General features: G+C 43.0%; 3 protein-coding genes across 3 annotated transcripts in view; all 3 read left to right on the plus strand.

The window, feature by feature from the left end:
• Positions 1-21,847, plus strand: part of LOC142210388 (uncharacterized) — an 87,051-nt gene that overhangs the window by 27,136 nt on the left and 38,068 nt on the right. The window contains 4 exon segments of the mRNA XM_075279490.1: positions 2,486-2,490; positions 6,026-6,571; positions 6,573-6,691; positions 19,767-20,405. Coding sequence (XP_075135591.1) covers positions 2,486-2,490; positions 6,026-6,571; positions 6,573-6,691; positions 19,767-20,405 — 1,309 coding nt within the window.
• Positions 1-21,847, plus strand: part of LOC142209085 (uncharacterized) — an 89,504-nt gene that overhangs the window by 14,023 nt on the left and 53,634 nt on the right. The window lies entirely within an intron of this gene.
• On the plus strand, positions 14,188-18,044 carry LOC142210376 (oocyte zinc finger protein XlCOF29-like). The gene is made up of 3 exons (XM_075279482.1): positions 14,188-14,261; positions 17,529-17,615; positions 17,745-18,044. Exons 1-3 carry the CDS (start codon positions 14,235-14,237, stop codon positions 17,967-17,969), a joined length of 339 nt encoding a protein of 112 aa, XP_075135583.1. The 5' UTR covers positions 14,188-14,234; the 3' UTR covers positions 17,970-18,044.

Below are 21,847 nucleotides of genomic sequence, written 5' to 3' on the forward strand. Positions count from 1 at the left end.
ATACAAAAGCAGATGTGAACAGGGCATAATAATGCTTTAAAAAAAGTGGTGTTATTTTGTATGAATGAAGAAAAGAGAAATCTAAATCCTATGAGTATTTGTTAAAACCTTTTCTTTCCACTAGTTTTTCTCGCAGCCTTTTATGGGTCAGTAATGAGCCCAGGATCTACACCTAAGCTGAGGCCTACTCCAGATCCACCCTGGACCACACATATGTCAGAAACCTGGGGCTGATATATCCTGACTCCATCACTCTGCCTGCCACCTTCACAAACAAGATTATATATATATATTGTGGTAAAGTGTACGGTAAGGTGGTGGATGGAGTGTATATCTCTCCTGGTTTCCTCAGCCAGGCAAGATAAAGGAAAGCCAGGGTAATCATGTTCTAGCAGAGCATAGTCTGCTGGAGCTCTTGTTCCACTTTATGGGCTGGCTTTTCTGGACTGGAGGGCAGGTTGGTAGTGGGAGCCTTCCAGTCCACACCCTTACTCCACCACGGGTTTTGCCCTGAGTCCGGGGCATTCACAGGTGAGCTTCCTTAGGGTTATTTACTGGGGAAGGAAGCTCAGTTAGGAGCCTGGTACACACAAGGAGTGTGTGAGGAAAACTCTCCTGAGGAAAACAGGTACCTTGTGGACTTTGACTGGCTCATATGGTGACTCAACCTGCTGTAGGTCAGAGAGGTAACCTGCTGTATAGCTAGAGCTGGACAAGGCTTAGGTTTTGTTTGTTGTTTTGTTTCTTTGCTGGCACCGTGTTTTATGCCGAAAGCCCAAATAAAACACTGGACTTGTTTATTCTACTACCTGTCTGCATGGTGTCATTGCCGTTCCCAACCGTGTGAGCTGAACCCCTTACAATATATATATATATATATATATATATATATAATACAAATATGTGTACTCCAATTTCCTAGTAATGATCCGATTTTTCTGCCCCTCCCTCGACCACCTCCACCATTCACCTAATTGTGAAGACATTGTTTTGATCATGTTTTTTGTTTTGTTTTTAAAGCATCCCTAATCTATCAATCAACTTTTGATTTTCTGGCAGTATTTATGTCATTAATTTTCGGATACAATTTGGATTTTGTCTCCTTTTTTTGAAATCCCCTTTTGTCGGCTATTTCTCTATTAGCATTGCTTCTGATAGGGATTACAGGCAAGTACACAAATGTATAACTACTATACCCCAACTGTGTATTCAACTGGTGATATCGGAAATAATACAAGTAGAACTGCAATCTTGGTAACATATGGAAGCTAAGAACCTCATCTTTCTTACGGCATCAGAACCACCCAAGTTTTTAATTTTGACAAATTTACTTAAACTCACATGAGAAAACCTGCTTGAGTTATGAACTCAAATCTACGCCAGTCCATGGCTGCATCACATACTCACCTTTCCTTTGTATCTATTAAAGACTCTGACGACCGATCTGTAAGATCAATGTGGGGCAGGAAAGAGGAAGCAGCACATTTTTTAAAATTTGGCTGTTAAAATTTGAAAAAACAAACAAACCATATTTATCCTTCATACAGTGTCTCCCTGCGTGGTCTGGTCCTGTTGCTCCAGTGTTTCCGCTGCATGTGACCGCTGAGGTATTTTTGTATGATTTTACATTATCTCATATTCTATCTATTTAGGTCTCTACAATGGAGAAGAACCGGGACAAGATTGCAGAGAAAATATTAAATCTTACATTAGACATACTCTTCCAGATTACTGGAGAGGTGAGAGATTCTGATGATGTCACATTACATCATTCTTATCTATAGTAATAACAGATGATATGACTGGAGAGGTGAGGGACTCTGGGAATGGATGGAGTGAGATTTATTAATGTGTCTCTCCATAAACAGGATTACACAGTAGTGAAGAAGACCTCTAGTGGGCGCTGTCAGGCTTCTGTATCTGAAGGATGGGGGAGAACCCTGAGCCCAATCCCGGGGCCTCCACCTCACTCCCTGATACATGAGGAGATCAATGGACAGAAGATCCTAGAACTCACCAACAAGATGATTGAGCTGCTGACTGGAGAGGTGACACTGCTGGGAATGCTGGGACATTATACAGGAGCGCTATGAAGGGATCTGGTGATGACTGTATCATTGTGTTGTCAGGTTCCTATAAGGTGTCAGGATGTCACTGTCTATTTCTCCATGGAGGAGTGGGAGTATTTAGAAGGACACAAAGATGTGTACAAGGAGGTGATGATGGAGGATCAGCAGCCCCTCACATCAGCAGGTAATAGACATGACTAAATACACACGGCCTCTCATTATCTTTATGGAAAGAATGAATTCAGTCCTTGTATGTGTTTCCTCCAGTTCCATCCAGTAAGAGAACATCACCGGAGAGATGTCCCAGTCCTCTTCTACCACAGGACTGTAAGGAAGAAAATGTCCTCCAGGATGATCAGGTAGATGGAGATAAGGTGACATGAAATCTTCCTCTGCCCTGTAGAAGGGCTGTGAAGGTCTCGTGGTCAGTCTGGTTTTATCCCACAGTATTAGATGTTTTCTACTTGTGTAATGAGAAAGGTGGAGATGGCAGGATAAAGCTGACCATAGACATGACATGTTGTCTGGATCTTCTCACAGTTTTCTGGCTATGGAGGCTGCTGGTTGGAATAAGGAACCAACATGGTGGAGTTATCCAGGAGACCTGCAGCTATTTGGTCAGATAACTCCTGCTGTCACTTTTGGTGGTCATGATAATGAATGATCTTTTCTTCTCCTATAAAACATCCCACATGACTTCTCCATCCGTCTGGTGACTTTTACAATATTTGTTTCATAGCTTTTGTATCCGGGTGAAGATCTGAACAATATTAATACTCCGGAGACATATGTGAAAGATGATGAGGAGTGTAAGGAGGACAGTCCTACAGGTGACCGCCCAGGTGAGTAGTGAGCATATAATTTGTTATTTAACACAAGACAGAACATGGGGTCATATACCCAAATAAAGAAAAGATTTCCTGGGGGATGGGAGCTCAGCGCTATGAGGGTCAGGATTGTTGCTCACCACTGTCTAGTCTAAGTTTATGCCACCTATTTATTTGACTTCATTTGCAACAGAAATTTGCTCTGAGGTTCTACCTCCTTTCTGACTAATTCAATCCTTTCCAGGCTAAGTGCCTTAAGCACATTATAAATGGGGGTTGCTGCAGTTTTATGGCATACATTTAGGCAGAAGTCTAGCACACTTAGGTAAGTAAACATGCTTTATAACATTGTAGTAATATGTGCAGCCCTCAGCAATACAATTCTTAAAACATGGGAGGACTTTTTCAAGAACATTATTTTCGTTGAAGCCATTTCAACAAGTAGATGTACAGGAGACAAACCTGGAAATAGAAGGTACTTTATCACCTTTTTCTTCCGTTTCCCCATTCTGCCTGTTTTTCTACACGGAAAGTGTAAAGGAATTAGGAAAAGATTCATATCTAGTGATGAGTTTGATACCACAAAGATTTACGTAGGAAATATATCCTTGGTTCAACCACTGAGTTATAGACACTTCCGTCCTCAGAGAGGCCTTTAATAGTAGGATTTGCAGCAGTCTAAAGTATTGTTTCACATAGGTGGTCTTATTCAAGACAGCCATTGAGACTTCTTGTGGTATCGTCTATGAGACTAGAGTTGAGTAGCTGTATACAATCTGCATCATAAAAATATCAACAAATCAATTTATTGTTATTAGAGATGAGCGAACACTAAAATGTTCGAGGTTCGAAATTCGATTCGAACAGCCGCTCACTGTTCGAGTGTTCGAATGGGTTTCGAACCCCATTATAGTCTATGGGGAACATAAACTCGTTAAGGGGGAAACCCAAATTCGTGTCTGGAGGGTCACCAAGTCCACTATGACACCCCAGGAAATGATACCAACACCCTGGAATGACACTGGGACAGCAGGGGAAGCATGTCTGGGGGCATAAAAGTCACTTTATTTCATGGAAATCCCTGTCAGTTTGCGATTTTCGCAAGCTAACTTTTCCCCATAGAAATGCATTGGCCAGTGCTGATTGGCCAGAGTACGGAACTCGACCAATCAGCGCTGGCTCTGCTGGAGGAGGCGGAGTCTAAGATCGCTCCACACCAGTCTCCATTCAGGTCCGACCTTAGACTCCGCCTCCTCCGGCAGAGCCAGCGCTGATTGGCCGAAGGCTGGCCAATGCATTCCTATGCGAATGCAGAGACTTAGCAGTGCTGAGTCAGTTTTGCTCAACTACACATCTGATGCACACTCGGCACTGCTACATCAGATGTAGCAATCTGATGTAGCAGAGCCGAGGGTGCACTAGAACCCCTGTGCAAACTCAGTTCACGCTAATAGAATGCATTGGCCAGCGCTGATTGGCCAATGCATTCTATTAGCCCGATGAAGTAGAGCTGAATGTGTGTGTTAAGCACACACATTCAGCACTGCTTCATCACGCCAATACAATGCATTAGCCAGTGCTGATTGGCCAGAGTACGGAATTCGGTCAATCAGCGCTGGCTCTGCTGGAGGAGGCGGAGTCTAAGGTCGGACCTGAATGGAGACTGGTGTGGAGCGATCTTAGACTCCGCCTCCTCCAGCAGAGCCAGCGCTGATTGGCCAGAGTACGGAATTCGGCCAATCAGCGCTGGCCAATGCATTCTATTAGCCCGATGAAGTAGAGCTGAATGTGTGTGCTAAGCACACACATTCAGCACTGCTTCATCACGCCAATACAATGCATTAGCCAGTGCTGATTGGCCAGAGTACGGAATTCGGCCAATCAGCGCTGGCTCTGCTGGAGGAGGCGGAGTCTAAGATCGCTCCACACCAGTCTCCATTCAGGTCCGACCTTAGACTCCGCCTCCTCCAGCAGAGCCAGCGCTGATTGGCCGAATTCCGTACTCTGGCCAATCAGCACTGGCTAATGCATTGTATTGGCGTGATGAAGCAGTGCTGAATGTGTGTGCTTAGCACACACATTCAGCTCTACTTCATCGGGCTAATAGAATGCATTGGCCAATCAGCGCTGGCCAATGCATTCTATTAGCTTGATGAAGCAGAGTGTGCACAAGGGTTCAAGCGCACCCTTGGCTCTGATGTAGCAGAGCCGAGGGTGCACAAGGGTTCAAGTGCACCCTCGGCTCTCCTACATCAGAGCCGAGGGTGCGCTTGAACCCTTGTGCAGCCTCAGCTCTGCTACATCAGAGCCGAGGGTGCGCTTGAACCCTTGTGCACACTCTGCTTCATCAAGCTAATAGAATGCATTGGCCAGCACTGATTGGCCAGAGTACGGAATTCGGCCAATCAGCGCTGGCCAATGCATCCCTATGGGAAAAAGTTTATCTCACAAAAATCACAATTACACACCCGATAGAGCCCCAAAAAGTTATTTTTAATAACATTCCCCCCTAAATAAAGGTTATCCCTAGCTATCCCTGCCTGTACAGCTATCCCTGTCTCATAGTCACAAAGTTCACATTCTCATATGACCCGGATTTGAAATCCACTATTCGTCTAAAATGGAGGTCACCTGATTTCGGCAGCCAATGACTTTTTCCAATTTTTTTCAATGCCCCCAGTGTCGTAGTTCCTGTCCCACCTCCCCTGCGCTGTTATTGGTGCAAAAAAGGCGCCAGGGAAGGTGGGAGGGGAATCGAATTTTGGCGCACTTTACCACGCGGTATTCGATTCGAACATGGCGAACACCCTGATATCTGATCGAACATGTGTTCGATAGAACACTGTTCGCTCATCTCTAATTGTTATCTTACTTTGGAAGTTGAGAAAAATCCGTTTTCTTCTTGGCAGATGACTGTACGAGGAGCTCAGAGGAACATCTCATATCTTCAGATTATAAAGCAGATGATGGCGGTATCACACAAGATACATATGAAGAACATGTCATTATCCCAGATATACCCTCAGCCCTTTACAGCAAAGGACTATTATATGATCCTTCCATACAGGTTCTATCTTCTAATCCATCACAGACTATGAAGCAAAGTAAAATCCACAAAAGGAATGTTAGGCATCAGAGAGGTCACAAAGGCAAGAAAACATTTTCTTGTTCAGAATGTGGTAAATGTACCCAGAAAGGAAATCTTGTTAGCCATCAGAGAATTCACACAGGTGAGCTACCATTCTCATGTTCAAAATGCGGCAGATGTTTTAATCAGAAATCAAGTCTTGTTAGACATGAAAAAACTCACACAGGGAGGCCATTTTCATGTTCAGAATGCGACAGATATTTTAACTCTAAAGAACAACTTGTTCAACATGAGAGAACTCACACAGGAGAGAAGCCATACTCATGTTCAGAATGTGGCAAATGTTTTACTCGGAAATCACTTCTGGTAATACATCAGAGATTTCACACAGGAGAGAAACCATATTTGTGTTCAGAATGTGGGAAATGTTTTAGCCAGAAATCATATCTTATTACACATATGAGAATTCACACAGGAGAGAAGCCATATCCATGTTCAGAATGTGGCAAATGTTTTACTCGGAAATCAGTTCTGGTAATGCATCAGAGAATTCACACAGGGGAAAAGCCATATTCATGTTCAAAATGTGAGATGTTTTAACCGGAAAACATTTCTAGTTGTACATCAAAGAATTCACACAGGAGAAAAACCATATTTATGTTCAGAATGTGGGAAATGTTTTAGCCAGAAATCACATCTTGTTAAACATCTAAGAAATCACACATGACACCATTTTCTTCTTTTAAATTTTATCACATAGTATAGAAAAGTGCAGTAGTCCTGCTACATGTCAAGAATGTGGGCACTTAAAAATTCATTCGGTGAAGGTGTAATCCTTATATCAAGCAGATAAACGTTTTCGGTCATTCAAGATCTTCAACAGATCTATATAAAAAATTTTATCACAACATCTGTTAAATCATCACATAAAGCAAAAAGAAAAAAAAAATTGGCGCATGCGCAGAGGATGCTGGTATATAGGATGGAGAAGGAAAATGAGTGGATGAGGCAGATGAAGAAAAGAAAGGAAAGAAGCATAAAAAAGAGAGGCAAAAAAAAAAGGAAGGGGGGAATGAAGGAGGAAGAGGAAAGGGAGAAAGAGAGGAAGGGCCAAGCATGTGACGACTGACTTACCAGATGTTGTTACACAAATTTTTCTATAGATCTGATGAAGGTCTTGCACGACCGAAAATGTTTATCAATTTGATATATGGATTGCAATTTCACATAGCATATCCACATTGTTGAGTGCCTGGATTATACTTCTATTGAACCCCTTCTGGAGCACCAACTACCAGCTAAATTGGGAGTGCTGAGATTACAGCAATTGCATGTTATGAATGTGGTCTGGAGACTATGATCTATGAAGCTAGGAGTCCATGCTTTCTCACGGCTCAACTGTCCTGTGCTGTTTATAATATGGGACAGGAGTCATGAGACGTCAGGGACTCCTAGTATCATAGATAGAGTCCCAGTCTCTGGACCACATTCACATTGGCAAATACGAGCAATATAGGGTCTGAATTTTTTGAATTGTATTTGCCCATGTGTATTGGGCCTTACAGTCAAAGGCCAGTGGTTTCAATTCCATCACCTGGAACGGGAGATAAGCTGCAATGACTCCGTCCCGCAATACACAGAGAAAAGAGCTGTCTGCTTCCTGCTCCATTCTCTGCGTATCAATTGCTGAAAACAGCTGATTAATGGGTGTACCTGGTGTTAGACCCCCATAGATCTGATATTAGTGGCCTATCTTTACAATAGCGCATCAATATTTTAAGGCCTGTAAAAGTCCTTTAAATACCTATGGCGTTCAGGCAGAGTTGGTGGGCATTTTGTGCACAAATAGTGAATTAAAAAAAAAAATTTGTTTCAGAAAAAAATCTTTTCATATTATCCATATTACACCACTGAGCCAGGCTTGGTAGCCTTATAGAGGTGAGGTAGTGTAACGTTGCTGTACAATTTATGGTAGCTGCAGAGGAAACAATTAAATGGGATTCAAGAGCCTCAAGAAATGCTTAATGGTTGTTGACTTGGGTCTTGGTTTCGAATCCAGTTATGGGTATTATCTGCTTGGAGTCTGTATGTTCTCCTTGTGCTTGCTTTGGGTTAACTTTGGGTATGCCAATATCATCCCACACTTTGCATAAACCCTACGGGGACAGTGAGTGATGTCATATCTGTAGAGTCCTATGGACTATAATACTGTGTCTGCGTGGGTTTCCCCTAACACACCAAGTACATAATGATAGAGAATTCAGATTGTGAGCCTTAATATGGGACAGTGAATGACAAAGTCTGTAAAGTGTTGCGGAATATGTTGGCGCCATACGACAAATAAATACATTTTTTCATGGACCAGTTTCAGTGTGAGTGTACATTGGGGAAAATCAAGCAAGTTGGTTGTCGGTGCTAGACTAGTCGGGGTCAGTGGCTATGATGCCACTACCTTCCTATCCATCATGTTCCAAACAATTACTGTATCTGCTACGCACGATCCCTATCAAACTCCCCAGGTCCTATCTTGATAAAGTTAGACACCTCTTTTCTTCCTTCCTTTGGAACCAAAAGCGCCCAAGAATCAAGCACTCACAACTCATTCAACCTCCAAATAAGGGAGGGATCGGGCTACCTGATGTCCAGACGTATTACTATGCCCATCAACTGGAGCGTTGGCTCCTCCTGACTTCCCCCAAGGCCGATAGTGATAACTTAGCGATCCGATTAGAAAGCCATCTTTGCTCTTTAGCTGACAGGCTAGCACTATGGGGCATTAGGCCACCTCTGCCCACAACCAGCTCTCTCCTATATAGTGTTACATCTGCATGGTCCTATCTGAATAAATCAGCCCCCCTGCTATCTCACCCAAGGCCTACCCTCCCGCTGGACCTTCTCCCTTACTTAATCAACCCACAGCGGGAAGTCTCGGCGTCGTTTTGGAATAGGCTCCGTCACTTCACCCTATTCTCTTTCTTTGAACCGGATGCATCACCGACATCTTGGCTCCTGCAGAAAACAGGCCTTGTCTTAACTAATTTTTTGCAACGCATAGACTTCTCTACTACCTGTGAATCCTATCTATCGAAGTGGCAGTCAGCGGAGAGCGCATCGTGGCTGGAAACGTTCTCTACTAACTTCCTACAGGTTAGGGGTGTATGTTCTCGCCTTTACCGATTCCTACTCTCCCTCACTGCTGACTCTAGCCCAGGATTCTTGACTCATTGGGAAACTGACTTACAAATCCAGTTGACGCAGGAGGACAAAAACAAATTACTAACCAACGCCCATGGTTTTTCCAGATGTGTCCAGATACAGGAAAACTCGTACAAACTGGTCACGCGCTGGTACAAGACCCCTTCCTGGCTCCACTCCATTGACCCCACTGTCCCTGACACATGTTGGAGATGCTCATCCGGTATCTGGGATCTTGCGCACATATGGTGGCACTGCCCCCTTATACAACCATATTGGACCGCGGTGCTAGATGCAATAGATAAGATCTGTTCAACCACCCTCCCCCGAGCCCCTGAGCATGTCCTTCTCTGGTTGCCCCACGACACCTTCCTTCCTAAAAGGGGGGATCTGGCGACGCACCTATTAGCTGCTGCGAAGCTCCTCATACCCCTGTACTGGAAAGACACTTCACCCCCATCATTCACTCACTGGGTCCTAAAAGCCTCAGAAATATGCAGACTGGAGGAACTAGCGCACTGGAACACTATGTCAAGACCTCAAGACCTGGTCACCCTGGTTAGCAGCGAGAGACACGATCTTGGTACGCTATTTGCTCTCTAATCAACACTCAAGCCCCGGCACTTCACATTGAAACAACCTTGAAACGACTTTAGAAACAACCTTAGAAACAACCTTCGATACCGCCTTTCATACAGCCATTGAGAGATACATCTTCCTTTCTTCTCTTACAACCTTGATATGTAATGTCCCGGTACTGCTAGTCCAATTCCCTCTAATGCAGACCGAGATAGCATGGACATTTTCATATAAGGTAAATATTTTCCTCCCCCTTCATTCCTTCTATATATTTCTATTCTTCCAGAGCCAGCACACAGGGGGTCTATTAATGCACCATCTTGTGGATGTTTTTGTGAACTGCACCTGCCTATACTTTGCCATTGTAATTTGAGTTGTAACTGTAAAGGGAGTGTCCATTATGATTAGCTGACCTCCAGGACCAATGAGGCTCCCTTGACTGGCCTGGAGGGAGAGTTGAGTGACCACCCTCTCTAGAGGGGGTTGGGGACGTTTTTGGCTGATGTCTTTTGTGTGGGGCTACAAGTGTAGACACAGCTGTGAGACAGAGCACATGGAGCATGGATAATGGCTTCCGACTTATCAGGGTGCACCAAGCAGAGATGTCTTCTTCCCTATCTTCAAGGCCCTTCTCAGAGAGTGTTTTCCTCTGAAGCTCTAATCTTACAAGTGCTGAAGTTGATGGACCTGGTTATCCATACATCTGGGACCCCCCACGTATATCTCTATCCAAGTAAGTCTTTGGGACAAATCTATATTTAAAGAAGCCCATAGCTAGTCTGGCAGAAATTGAGAATCTCCCGCTGCTAAGAAAAATTGTAATTGTTCTTCTACATACGTGTACCCAGTTTGTTGAGGACTAACCCCCTGGATACAGGCCATCTTTACAAGTATATACAAGTTAACTGCCAAGCAACCACTATCCAAAGCATTCTGCCCCATCCTCTGCTAATTGGACACTACCTGCAAAGATCGCTGTATTGTATGTGAAGAAGTCCTCCATATGCACATGTGTATTACTTTGTCCTGCTAGTAAAAAGAAAAGCAACGATTACCCCCGAAGCCTGGTTGTCTGTTGTCATTGTCAGATATCACGCAGGGGAGGGTAGTCGGGGACATCAAAAAGGGAAATTTTGTGCACATTCGGGACCCAGGGACTCCCTGCAAGCCGGCCACATCTGATATTTTACCGTGATACTAGCCCTGGCCCTCCTGAGTGTTGCAGATATGCTTACTGCGCTTCATTTATCCCACCTAGATGTTTGCCCTGTCCATACCTTTGTATTAGTTTATCCCTCCCCCCCTGGTTTTGTCTCTCTCCATCCCACACCCCCCTACCCTATCCCACACCCCCCTACCCTTCCCCTCCCCGCCCCACCCCATAAACTTTTATTGTTATGCTATGATATGTTTACTTGCATTGAAAAAATAACAAAAGTTGTGCATTGTACCTTATATTTTTGTTTGCTGTGTGGACATGCTATCTGGTGCTCTGTACTTCTTAATAAAAACAGTTTTAAAACAAACATCATGTTCCAAACTGAGCTGCTTTAAATTTAAGTCCTGCTGGCTGCCTGCCTTTATAGGGGGCGGTATACCACCTTGCAGTAGCTTTGTCCAAGTGAAAATTTAAATAAAATAAATGTAACTTTATTTAAATCAAATTTGCTAAATACGGAACAGTGTTTCATCTACTACACGTGTGGAAAACATTACATTTGTGAAAATGAATCAGGCACGAATCCATAAAATGTTCACCTACGGGCTATGGCTAATGCCAATGAATGGATCAGTTGACAGTGGGGATGATACCACTGTTGTCTGCCTATCTGTACTGCCAAACTATACTGCTTTAAACTGAAATTCTGGTGACTGCCTGCATTTATCGGGGGCAGTATACCTCGCTTCAATCGCTTTATCCAAATTTAATTTAAATCCAGTTTGCTAGCTTTTAAATGATGGAACAGTATTTTCGTCAGAAAATACTGCAAAAAAATTATATTGCGTGATGAGGATGTAATTACCACATTTGACCTATAGGGTATTTCGGAAGGACTCATGGTTTCTTCTAAGAATTAGAAATGTATTGAAGTCAGTAGATATAGGAAAAATATGCAGAATGAGTAACAGATATATCAGCTGTCCATAGCGAGGCTTCCATTACAAAGTGAGGGTACGTTCACATGGAGATTTTTGGTCAGGATTTTGTGGCTGTATCCATCTCAAAATCCTGACCAAAAAGACAGCTCCCATTGAAATCAATGGGAGCCGCTCAGTAGTTTTTTCCATGAGCCGTTTCTTCTGGCTCCCGGAAAAAACAAGCGAGGTGCTCGTGCTTCAGGCCGAGTTGCCTCGCGATTCGGCCTGAAGACACTCCCCTCCTCCGGACTAGACCCATTCATTGGGCCTAATCCGGAACGGAGTGCGCGGTAGGATGCCGTTGCAGTGGATCGGCTTTCAGTCACGGCTACCTGGTTTTTCGTCCTCAGGATTTTTGGTTCCTCAGATTTTGGTTTTTGGTTCCTCAGGTTCCGGACCAAAAAACCCCATCTGAACTTACCCTCAGTGTTCAGAGGGCAGAGACTTCATCCAGGCTTCTGTGTATCCATCTGTCTCTTCTCCATCAATGTCCACATCATGTAAGTGTGTCACAACCCACAGCAGCCATAGCAGCATTGACCTACCACATGAGTGTCTGCCAATCATTCATACCAGTAATGTAGGTGCTTTAGAAGCTTAGATATTCGTGCCTTCCACAATGATGAGTGCACCCAGATGGCTGATGACACGTGCCTCCTGCCATTGGTTATTTAACGTTGATGTCAAAAGTAGGCGGTGGTCGAATTAATATGACTGGACTGTGCATATGGATAACTCCACCATAGATTATATCCATGATAAAGTAATGAATAGATCCGCCATTGCTGACAGTGGGGCTGATATCACTGCCACTGTCTGCCTGCCATAATTTTTTTTATATTTTTCTATTCACAAAGCCATAAGGGCCTAATGTTTCTGGGATGAATTGTACTTGGCACCATTTAATATTCTGTACAATGTCCTGGGAAGCTGGAAAAAAATTCTGAATGAAGTGGAATTTGAGAAAAACTGCGTTTGTGCGACTTTATTACAGGCTTAATTTTCACGACATTCACTGTGCAGCCGAAATAACATGTCACCCGTATTCTATGGGTCAGAATGAATCCAGGGATACTAAATTTCTATAACTTTATTTGCATTTGCAACCCCCCAAATCTGAAACTTTGCAAAAAAAAAAAAGGCAATGTCCAAGTGCCTCGGTCAGGTTTCACTGAGGCGACAGAGGATTTATTGGCGCGATCAGTGCCCACAGTGTATTAGCACTGGGTCTATGGTGGACACTCATCTCCAGGATGTCAGGAAGGGGTTAATTTTAAAAAGCATTTTAAAAAATTCTGTTAGTTCAGCGAGTTTCGCCTGTTTAGCCGTAGCTGTTGCTTTCACTTTGGCATTACTAAAGCTGTGCTTTGTGAATTAAAGAGCTAGTAAGGGGTTACATAGAGTCCTCGGAGTCATGGACTGTCCAATTGTTCCTACTTATTGATATCGCAGCTCACTTGAGTGGGACTGAGTTACCACAATGTCACATGGTCTGTGATGTGGAGCAGCTGATTCATGGGGATCCCAAGTGTTGGACAACCACAAATCTTTAGTTGATGGATCATCCGTCCTAGAAAACCCCTTTAATGAAACCATCTGGAGCGTCTGGTGTCCAAGTCCACGCAATGACTATTGGGTACTGGTTATTTCCAGCAGTCTCATAGAGGAGGAATGGATTGGCCGCACACATGCTGACCAGCCACTCTATTTACATGGGGATATAAGCTCTACATCCTACTGGGGGAAGAAGAGGCCACTGTGGAGATCGCTGCCCAATAAGTTTCCAGCTGTCACCAACTAAGATGAGACGCATGGACTATCAAACCACCCATCCGCCATGGACTATTAAACCCCCCTAAGCCCCCCCCCATCACCTGTCTACCCTATACCCACCGACGCCCAAACGCCCCAAACAAGAACGAAGAGACCAGAAAGACACTTAAACCCCCAACCCACGAACCCCGTACCCATCCCTTCCACCACCCCCAATCTTTTTTCTGCTTTGGCAACACCAAATGTTTTATTCTTTGGTAATGCTAATAAAGCTTATTTGTATCTTGTATAAGCGACTAATTCTCATGGTCAATTTTGGTGGCAGACCCCTCAGATCAGAAAGTTACCCCCTCCCTCGTGAAGGTAGGCATGTGTGTATATAAAGAATACAGAGCAAAGCGTGCACAGCAGGCAACACAGCCTGGAGACTGACTCCTCCTTCTTATGACATCATCACATGCTCCACCAGAGGCACAGCCTGACTCCTCCCACACATGTGACATTTCACATGGTCATGACATCATCAAAGGTCCTTTCCTCAATGGGATTCCTCTTCTCCTATATATGCAGTATATAGCTGTACAGGTGGAGGTATGTGTGTGTATATGTATAGTCACCGTCTGTCAGGATTACTGGCCACGTGTGCCATTAACCGCTTCATTACCACCTCTCTGACCTAGAGTGACCTCTAGCCCAGTATTCACACCAGGAGGGCGGTGCTGGTAATAATAATTGGTGGTTCAGGGGTTTCTCCCTCCCTGATTGGTCAGGCTGTGTGTCAGTCTTCCAGCCTGGCCAATCAGAAGTTACCTTTCTGAATACAATCTACATGATGTACTTGTTTATAAACATACACACACGTACAATATATATATGTATGTATGAAGAATGTTTGTGTGTGTGTGTATATGAGCGAACAGTAAAATGTTCGATATTCGTTAGGAATAGCACCTCAATATTCAACTATTCGAACGAATATCAAACCCCATTATAGTCTATGGGGAAAAATGCTTCGTTTCAGGGGATCCTACCATTGAGCTCAGGAGGGTCACCATGTCTACTATGACACCTCAGCAAATGATGCCAACACCTCTGGAATGACACTGGGACAGCAGGGGAAGCATGTCTGGGGGCATCTAACACACCAAAGACCCTCTATTACCCCAACATCACAGCCTAACAACTACACACTTTCCATATTCAAAAAAACCTCTATCAAAGTGGGAAAGTACATGGAAACCTTCTTTACTCCCCAAATGGATGGACACAAACCCTAATTTAAGCTCAACAAACATTAACAAGCACCCCTTTAAATCACGTTCCCCATGACAACCACAGATGGAATAGACAATGGGAAATCCTTCAGTCCCCACCCTGAACTGTCATTGTGGATGTGTGTGATGTGGTGAGACCTTCCAAAATTCATTTTTATGGCCCTTAACATGAGCCCTTCCAAATTAAGTTAGAGGCCCTTAAGCTGAGCTACCAGCAGAGATTGAGGCCCTTCAGGTGACTTCAGCCTTTTGCCTGCAGAGTTTTAGGCCCTTTACCTTAGTTCAGCCTTGCACCAGCAGAGATTTGTTGGCCCTTTGGGTGAGTGGAGCCTTTAAACAGCAGAGATTTAGTTTTTGGCCCTTGGAGTGAGTAGAGACTTTAAAATACAGTGCTTTTGGCCCTTGGGGTGACTAGAGCCTTGTAGCAGCAGTGTTTTATTTTTTTGGCCCTTGGGGTGACTAGAGCCATGCAGCAGCAGTGTTTTATTTTTTGGCCCTTTGGGGAGCCCTAAAAAATTAGATTTCAGGCCCTTGGGGGTGAGCCCTAAAGAAAAAATTTGCAGGCCCTTGGGCTGGAGCCCTAAAAATTGATTTGCAGGCCCTTGGGGGGTATACATGAAAAATTGATTGTAATTATAAAAACAAAAACAAAAAAAACCCACTTTTTTAAATTATTGTAATAAAAAAACAAACAAACAAAAAAAAAAAAACGTTTTTTTTTATTACATACCGGAGAAGGGGCTGGGGTTGTAGGAGGAGAAGGAGGATGAGTGAATTGGGTGTTGGCAGCCTCTCTCCAGTACCTGGACTGTGGAGTGGATACACAGCTGGGTATCCACTTCTACGTCCTAGCCCACGTCCCCTGCTCATACTGACGAAGGGCACTGCTGGCAGCCTCTCTCCAGTACCTGGACTGTGGAGTGGATACACAGCTGGGTATCCACTTCTACGTCCTAGCCCACGTCCCCTGCTCATACTGACGAAGGGCACTGCTGGCAGCCTCTCTCCAGTACCTGGACTGTGGAGTGGATATACAGCTGGATATCCACATCCTCGCCCACATACCCTGCTTCTACTGACGAGAGACACTGCTGGCAGCCCCTCTCCAGTACTTGGACTGTGGAGTGGATATCCAGCTAGGTATCCACATCCTCGCCCACGTCCCCTGCTGCTACACGCTGCATGATTTGCAGTTTGATTTTATATTTAGCTCTGAAAAGAGCTGTTATTTCCTGCCTAACCAAAGCTAAAAGCACTGTATCGCCCTGAGACCAAGGTCTACCTATCACTCCAAAACGAAAATGAGACAAAGATGGCCGACACTATTCTTATGAATCAGAGGTCACATGTTTTCGGCAGCCAATGGGTTGGTATTGGTGCAAAAAAAGCGCCAGGGAAGGTGGGAGGGGATACGAATTTTTACTGCGTTTGCGGCCTTGTATTCAATTGGAATCGACTACCTCGAACATCCTGATATTCGATCGAATACCTATTCGATCGAACGGCGTTCGCTCATCTCTAGTAATGATATAATGCTATTCTGTATACATGTATGTCAATTCAGTCCTTGAAGTCATCCAGTTTTTCCTATAATAATTACACTATACAACTCAAAACTATAGGATAGTAACTATGGTATAACAACACGGCAGTAATACAAAAATATAAAATAAATGTTAAGGGCTCTTTCACATCTGCGCCCGGTCTCCGTTCTGCAGGTTTCCGTTTCCTGCACAAAGCAGAGCAGGAGATGGAAACCTGCAGGACTCTTTCATGCCCATTCATTTGAATAGGTTTGAAAGATGTCGGACATGCAGTACTCTGTGTCCAGTTTTAAAAAAACGGTTTTGCAGCGGAGAACATAAAACGCTCACCAGCGCTCACAGCGGACCCGGTCTGACAGGTTTCCGTCTTCTGCATGCAGAAGATGGAAAGCTCAGAACGGACTCCGGGCGCTAGTGTGAACCTAGCGTAAACAGTTACATTAAAAACATTAAAACACCGATCAGGTGCCATGAAAGACGGCAGGATGGCATGGAAGGAAATAAGTAATATATGTGCCAATGTATCAAATACCAGTGAAAGTACTACTATATGTAAGAATACAAGGACTGTGCCCGAGTGTTATATAGAGAGAGCAATAAATTAGTGACACAAGTTGGAAATCTTGTAAAAATATGGATGGTAGTTAAAAAAAACCCAAAAAAAACAATCATCTCTCAGTATATCATATGAGATGCTACCATTGGTACACACAATTTGTCCCACAAAAAATAAGCGTTAGACCTATTGAACAATATAATCTATGGTCTCTTATGATTCCGATATCAGGATATGAGGAATATTTATCTGGGAGCCAGACCTGAAGTACTACACAAGATGACGTCTGTATACTCGCCTCACTACTGTGGTTCATAACTGGTTATACAGGTCGTGTATGGCACTGATTTCACCTAAATAATGGAGGAATTGCCTTATCAAGCAGAACCTATAACATATACATAGCATGCAGTATACCACTGAGATACCAATGTGGCCTCTAATACTCTTCTGTTATTAGATTTCTCATCTACTTTCTATTCAGGTTTCTACAATGGATAAGGAGAGGGAGAAGATTACAGAGAATATACTAAATCTCACCCTAGAGATCCTGCAGCAGCTTACTGGAGAGGTGAGAGATTCTGATTATGTCACATTACATCATTCTTATCTATAGTAATAACAGATGATATGACTGGAGAGGTGAGGGACTCTGGGAATGGATGGAGTGAGATTTATTAATGTGTCTCTCCATAAACAGGATTACACAGTAGTGAAGAAGACCTCTAGTGGGCGCTGTCAGGCTCCTGTGTCTGAAGGATGTGGGAGAACCCTGAGCCCAATCCCAGGCCCTTCACCTCACTCCCTCATACATGAGGAGATCAATGGACAGAAGATCCTAGAACTCACCAACAAGATGATTGAGCTGCTGACTGGAGAGGTGACACTGCTGGGAATGCTGGGACATTATACAGGAGCGCTATGAAGGGATCTGCTGATGACTGTATCATTGTGTTGTCAGGTTCCTATAAGGTGTCAGGATGTCACTGTCTATTTCTCCATGGAGGAGTGGGAGTATTTAGAAGGACACAAAGATGTGTACAAGGAGGTGATGATGGAGGATCAGCCGCCCCTCACATCAGCAGGTAATAGACATGACTAAATACACACGGCCTCTCATTATCTGTATGGAAAGAATGAATTCAGTCCCTGTATGTGTTTCCTTCAGTTCCATCCAGTAAGAGAACATCACCGGAGAGATGTCCCAGTCCTCTTCTACCACAGGACTGTAAGGAAGAAAATGTCCTCCAGGATGATCAGGTAGATGGAGATAAGGTGACATGAAATCTTCCTCTGCCCTGTAGAAGGGCTGTACAGGTCTCGTGGTCAGTCTGGTTTTATCCCACAGTATTAGATGTTTTCTACTTGTGTAATGAGAAAGGTGGAGATGGCAGGATAAAGCAGACCATAGATATGACATGTTGTCTGGATCTTCTCACAGTTTTCTGGCTATGGAGGCTGCTGGTTGAGTAGTGGAGCACCGGAGAGATGTCCCAGTCCTCTTCTACCACAGGACTGTAAGGAAGAAAATATCCTCCAGGATGATCAGGTAGATGACAACATGGTGGATTTATCCCGGAGACCTGCAGCTATTTGGTCAGATAACTCCTGCTGTCACTTTTGGTGGTCATGATAATGAATGATCTTTTCTTCTCCTATAAAACATCCCACGTGACTTCTCCATCCGTCTGGTGACTTTTACAATATTTGTTTCACAGCTTTTGTATCTGGGTGAAGATCTGAACATTATTAAGGTTCCAGAGACATTTGTGAGGGGTGATGAGGAGAGTAAGGAGGACATTCCTACAGGTGACCGCCCGGGTGAGTAGTTACCACTAAATAAAGCAGAGCATAGTGCTAACACAATACAGGACATGGAGTCATATACACAAATAAGAATCCACATAATAATGGATTCTCTAGAGGATGGGAGGTCAGTGCTCTGATGGTTAGGATCGCTGCTGTTGTGGTAGAATGAAGTAATTGGGTAGATTTACTAATCAGATGTTATTTTTTAGAGAGTGCAAACTTAATCCAGATACAGTATATCACAATGGCTGATGCTAGATGACAATTCTGATGCTTTTTGCACTAGATATGGTAAATTTATACCACTTATTAGTTTGCGTACTTTGTGATACAAATTTGTTCCAGAATTTTAGTGCAATTCTAGTGTACAATGTTATGTTCATTAGAGGTGAGTAAATTGGTTTTAAGTTTGACCTGAACTTTCCAAAAATTTTCGGTTTGCATGTGAATTTTTTATTGATTTCGTGCCAGTACGGTGAGCCTTTGGATACACCCTTTGTCTCATAATGTTTATCAGATTGCTGTATTTGAAACTTTTAATTTATGAACTTCCATGAACTCTCCATGAACCTATTTGACACTATGTGGAGACAAGAAACGATATAGACGTTGCTGATAATGAACAAATTTTCTGCAATACATTTGTGGAGTTTTTGAATATTAAGGCTATTTTCAAAAATAATATCTGGTTTCTTCTTGGCAGATTGTACCAGGAGCTCAGAGGGACATCTCATATCTTCAGATTATAAAGCAGATGATGGCGGTATCACACAAGATACATATGAAGAACATGTCATTATCCCAGATATACCCTCAGCCCTTCCATGCCAAGATCCATCATCTATACAGGTCCAATCTTCTGATCCATCACAGACTGTGACGCAAGATAAAAGCCACAGTAGGAGTGTTGTACATCAGAGAAGTAACACAGGAGAGAAACCATTTCATTGTTCAGAATGTGGAAAGTTTTTTATCCAGAAATCAGATCTTTTTACACATCAGAGAATCCACACAGGGAAGAAGCCATTTTCATTCTCAGAATGTGGGAAATCTTTTAACTGGAAAGAACTTGTTAAACATGAGAGAACTCATACAGAGGAGAAGCTGTTTCCATGTTCAGAATGTGAGAAATGTTTTCGGCAGAAATCAGATCTTGTTAGACATCTAAAAATCCACACAGGGGAGAAGCCATTTTTATGTTCGGAATGTGGAAAGTCTTTTAACCACAAATCAGATCTTGTTAAACACAAGAGAATACACACAGGGGAAAAACCCTTTTCATGTTTCGAATGTGGGAAAGGTTTTAAAAAGAAAGAACATCTGGTTAAACATGAGAGAATTCACACGGGGGATAAACCATTTTCATGTTTAGAATGTGGAAAATGTTTTCGCCAGAAATCCGATCTTGTCAGACATCAGAGAATTCACACAGGAGAGAAGCCATATTCATGTTCAGAATGTGGGAGGTGTTTTCACCACAAATCAGTTCTTCTTGAACATCTGAGAATTCACACAGGAGAGAAGCCATATTCATGTTTGGAATGTGGGAAATGTTTTAAAAAGCAATCAAATCATATTAGACATCTGAGAGTTCACACAGGGAAGAAGCTATGTTCAGAAAGTGGGAAATGTTTTTAAACAGAAATCAGATCTTTTGTAATTTTTAACTTGCTTTATTGAAAAAATTATTGGCCGATTTCTTTTTCCTTCTCAAACAAATTTAAAAAAAAACAACAAAACTAATACTTCTGTTATACCTTTTTTTATTATTGAGTTTATGCTGCATAAGAGTCGTTTAGTAAATTTTGGCCTGTTTTTTTCTTGCTAAAAAAGACCAAAAAATTATTACACTCCAACCTGGGATGACCTTTCTCATGACATAAAGAAGAATCTAAAATATTTATGTGTAAACCAACATCTTACACTAATTCTAGATGTATATCACAGCAAGAGAGATAATGATCACATGCTGGTCCACTCCGGCCTTGGGGCTAACGATCAACAGGTTATTGACAGGTTTCTACACCCACCCTCAAAGATGAATACTCTTACCACAAACAGATAAGGAGTTATAACCCAACCATCAACATTCCACACGCCTTATCCTCTAAAGGGGTCTCTTAGACTCTAAACAGACATTTTCATAAAGTTTATATAAGAAAAAGGTTACAAGATGGCTGACAGAATACAAGATGGAAGATGTGATCCTAACAATAGTGAAGCTATACACCACACTAGTAGCTTTTTTACGTTTGAAGTTGAGCATTGCTGTTTTTTTTCCTTGCCAAATAAGACCACACAAATCCATTACTAGTGAAGTTATACACTGCACTATTAGCATGATTTTGATACGGAATCCACCTCAAAATCCGCCTGCAAAAATGGCTCCGCAGCTCGAGACACACTCCTGTTTAGGCCTATTCATTGGGGCCTAATAAGGAGTGGGATGCCATAATGGAATGCCGATGCTGCATTGGCATCCCGTCACGGCTAGCCTCGCATAAAGTTCACAAGGCGGAAAAGGTTTCCGCCACCTTTTCCTCCATGTGAACATATCCTTAGTTCATCAGAACCTTTCTCAAGCAGTGGATAGCAATGTACACACAGATTTATAGGGCTTCATGGGACATACGAATTAGCAATCAATTACATAGACTATATCGCAATCCTATACAATATATGTCCTATATATTCAATAAAACGGTGATTATATACTTGTGATGCACATTGGTGAAAGAAAGTCTTGATCAACATCAGCATATAGTAAAAAAAAATCCATACTAAGGGAGCCTTCACACGGAGTTACGTAAAACTCGTTCAGAATGAGTGTGTAAAAAACAGATCCCATTGATTTCTATGGGTGCAGGCATACGAGCGCTACCCATTGACATCAGTGGGAGGTTTTTTAACCTATTGCTTTCAATGTGATATGCGCGTATGCCGTCACCCATAGAAAGTTGTTCCTGGACTATAGTGTTACATGGGGAGCAGTAT

The sequence above is a fragment of the Leptodactylus fuscus genome, chromosome 6, assembly GCF_031893055.1.
Source record: "Leptodactylus fuscus isolate aLepFus1 chromosome 6, aLepFus1.hap2, whole genome shotgun sequence".
NCBI classification, from domain to species: Eukaryota; Metazoa; Chordata; class Amphibia; order Anura; family Leptodactylidae; genus Leptodactylus; species Leptodactylus fuscus.

What these genes read in the sequence shown, in the direction of transcription:
- LOC142210376 (XM_075279482.1), top strand. Translation starts at nt 14,235, where the DNA reads ATGCAGTATATAGCTGTACAGGTGGAG. An exon ending in ATATAGCTGTACAGGTGGAG is followed by an intron (nt 14,262 to 17,528) that starts GTATGTGTGTGT and finishes CTTTCTATTCAG; the next exon opens with GTTTCTACAATGGATAAGGA. An exon ending in TGCAGCAGCTTACTGGAGAG is followed by an intron (nt 17,616 to 17,744) that starts GTGAGAGATTCT and finishes CTCCATAAACAG; the next exon opens with GATTACACAGTAGTGAAGAA.